At 54.9% G+C, this 3118-nt stretch overlaps 1 protein-coding gene across 1 annotated transcript in view; it reads right to left on the bottom strand.

Annotated features, from left to right (window-relative positions):
* The window catches only part of LOC104398493 (ras association domain-containing protein 1-like), a 7867-nt gene extending 5427 nt beyond the window's left edge, over positions 1-2440 (bottom strand). Inside the window, exons 1-2 of the mRNA XM_010008611.1 lie at positions 2260-2440; positions 1816-1937 (exon numbers count right to left, since the gene is read on the bottom strand). Of these exons, the coding sequence (XP_010006913.1) occupies positions 1816-1937; positions 2260-2440 (303 nt within the window). The remainder of the gene's footprint in view (positions 1-1815; positions 1938-2259) is intronic.
* Between the last annotated feature and the right edge of the window lie 678 nt (positions 2441-3118).

Genomic DNA, 3118 nt, shown 5'->3' on the forward strand with positions numbered 1-3118 from the left:
GAGATGTCAGAGAAATGTGCAAAACATTCACTCCCTTCTGTACCTTCTGCCAGCTTAAGAGATGAGGTAAACATATGTTGGTCTGTATGGTGGGAAATGATAGTCATGTAAGGAATGGGACCTTACACAAGTTATGGAACAAAAATGCTGATAAAAGTCTGATAGAAGCAAAAATAGTGAATGAAAGGCAAAAAATAATAAATAAAAAGAATGCAGACAATTTTATTGCATCCAGAGCAGATAAAGCAATGTTACCAGTTTATGGGATGGCAGAAGGACACCTCTCTAAGATACTAGTGAAGTAGCAAAGGTGGCTCCCAGCATCCAAATTCCAACCACACTCCTAACACAGCCCGACATGAGGATTTTGGGCCTCTTCTCAAAAGGCTGCAGGGATGGCTGTGAGGGCCCCAAATAACCCCCCACAAGGAGGAGCAGTGAGTCCCCTCTGTGGGAGGAGCTGCTGAGGACACAGGCTGGTTGTGGGGTATGTGGCAATAGGATGGAGCTGCATAGGAGAGAAAGGTATTAATTCACCTTCTTGCTTTGTGTAGTTATTTTTCCTGAATACATAATAAAATATCTTATTTTAATAAGTGGCACAAAAATTCTAACTTAATACTGAAGCAGATTAAGAGATTTTTGGCTTAGATTTTTATTGTTACAAATAGAGAGTTCTTTTCCCTCATGGTCTGCTGCAGAATATTAGAAGACTTTCTTGCAGGAAAGGGGTGGAGGGAGGCTGGCAGAGCAGGCAGGTAATCTGTAATAGCTGAGAAACAGAAGAAGAAATGGCATTGTACAGGAATAGACTAAAATCTACTGTGGGTGTCAAAAACAGGGATGTAGTAGCCAGGTGAAGGGTGATTCTGATTTGTGAGAAATATATTTGCAGTGTTCTGAGTTAAAAAACCCCCAGCAAAACCTAATGAAAACACACAGAGAATGAAGACAGAAATGGGGACAGAGGTAGTAAAAAAAAAATTAATAAGGATAGATTAAGGAAAGTTTTATTTATTTTAACTTTCAGTGACAGCCTAAGTAAACAGCCTGGCCAAAATTCTGTTATATTCCTTCTGTAGCTCCCTACCATTAATGTTAAACAGCAAAGGTAACTGGCAGCTCCAGTTGTTGACTTGAAGTCTGTGAAAAAGACCAGTCATTTATCAGAGAGACAGTCTGCTTGTCAGCCCAGGCTGCCTGGCCTACAGGAGGGCAGGTCAGCTTTGGGGAAGAAGGGTAAGAAATCCATAAAGCAGAATGTCACAGTTAAGGGCACATGGAGGGGGGAAAAGAGAAGACTGGAATGTAAGGAGGGAAGATGGTGATAAGCTGGGAGCAGCAGAGCTTGCACATACTCCTCACATGTATGGCACAGCACAGCCCGGCACGGCACAGCCCAGTATGGCACAGTACAGCCCGGCACGGCACAGCCCAGTATGGCACAGTACAGCCTGGCACGGCACAGCCCGGCACGGCACAGCCCAGCATGGCACAACACAGCAAAGCCTGGCATGGCTTGGCACAGTATGGCACGGGGTAGACTGGCATGGCACTGCCCAGCCCAGCCCAGCCCAGCCCAGCCGCATCCTGCACGGCTTAACACAGCCCCGCATGGCACAGCCTCCCTGAGCCCAGCCCAGCATGGCTTGGCACAGCCCGGCACAGCACAGCACAATGTGACACAGCACAGCTTAGCACGACATGACAGAGCTTCACACGGCACAGCCTCCCACCCGCCCGGGCAGCCCCAGCCTGGGCAGCCCCAGGTCGGACAGTCCCTCCACCATCACCCTCCCTCCACCCAGGCCCTACCACGTTGGTGTCCTTCTCCAGTGCCTGCTCGTTGCCATCGTCCTCGTCACCAGTGCCCGAGGGGCCGCTGCAGTCCAGCCGCACCAGGGCCCGGCACCGGTAGTGGCAGGTGAAGCTGCAGTCTGGAGACAGGGACAGGACAGGGGGTCAGCGGTGCCACCCATCCTGTGGTACCCCAAATTCAGCTGGTGGGATTTCAGGGTACTTTGTGTTCAGTCTCCACTGAGGGGCCTGGCCCGAGCTGTCAGGGTTGGTGGCCATGCCAAGAAGGGTATTGGTGCCCAGTGGGTGCCACTGGTGCCTGGTGTGTTGTGCCAGTACCTGTGCCTAGTACCCATGGCTGCACAGCACCAGGGCTGGTACCCAGTGCCTGGGATGCCACTGTGCCAGGTGCCAGCTGCCTGCCCATACCATGCTGGTGCCCCAGGGGCAGCACTGTGGTACCTGTGCTCCCTGCCTGGGCTGACCAGGGGGCTGCCCAGTATAGGGATGCCAGTGCCCAGTGGAGGTGCCCAGTGCCCACGTCTGGTGCCTGGTAGGGGTAACTGGTATCGAGATGCCCATGCCCAGTGTGAGTGCCCATGTGAGTGCCATGATGGTGGGTGTCTGGTGCTGGGATGCCCATGGCTAGTGCCAGGATGCTTGTGCCCAGTGCTGGAATGCTTCCTGCCCACTGCAGATGACAGGCACTGGGATGCCCAATGTGTGTGCCCAGAACCCAGGAGGGGGTCCAGTATGAGACTGGTCAGTGCCCAGGGTATGTGCTCAGTTCTGGGATGTCCATGCCTAGTGGGGGTGCCTGGTACCAGGATACCTGGTGCCTCCTGGGGGTAATTGGTACCAAGATGCCTGTGCCCAGTGGGGCGCCTGGTACCGGGATGCCCACTGCTCTGTGGGGGTGCCTGGTGCTGGGACACCTGGTGCCCGGTAATGGGATGCCTGTGCCTGGTGAGGGTGGCCAGTGCCTGGTGGCAGGATGCCCGGTACTGGAATGTCCGGTGGGGGTGCTGGGTGGCAGGACGGCTGGTGCACGGTGGGGCTGCCGTCGGTGGGTTTCCCGGTGGCGAGATGCCCAGTGGGGGCGTCCCAGTACTGGGATGCCCTGTGCCTGGTGGCAGGATGCCCGGTACCGAATACCTGGTATCCAGTAATGATGCCTAGTGCTGGGATGCCCGGTGCCCGCTGGGGAGGTTCCACGGGGGTTCCCCGTGGCGGGAGGCCCTGTGCCCTGTGGGGGTGCTCGGTAGGGAAGCCTGGCGGCGGGATGCCCGGTGGGGATGCGGGCGGCGGGAGCCCCGGGGCA

This window comes from Chaetura pelagica, unplaced genomic scaffold (genome assembly GCF_000747805.2).
Source record: "Chaetura pelagica isolate M959 unplaced genomic scaffold, ChaPel_1.0 scaffold652, whole genome shotgun sequence".
Lineage (NCBI taxonomy): Eukaryota > Metazoa > Chordata > Aves > Apodiformes > Apodidae > Chaetura > Chaetura pelagica.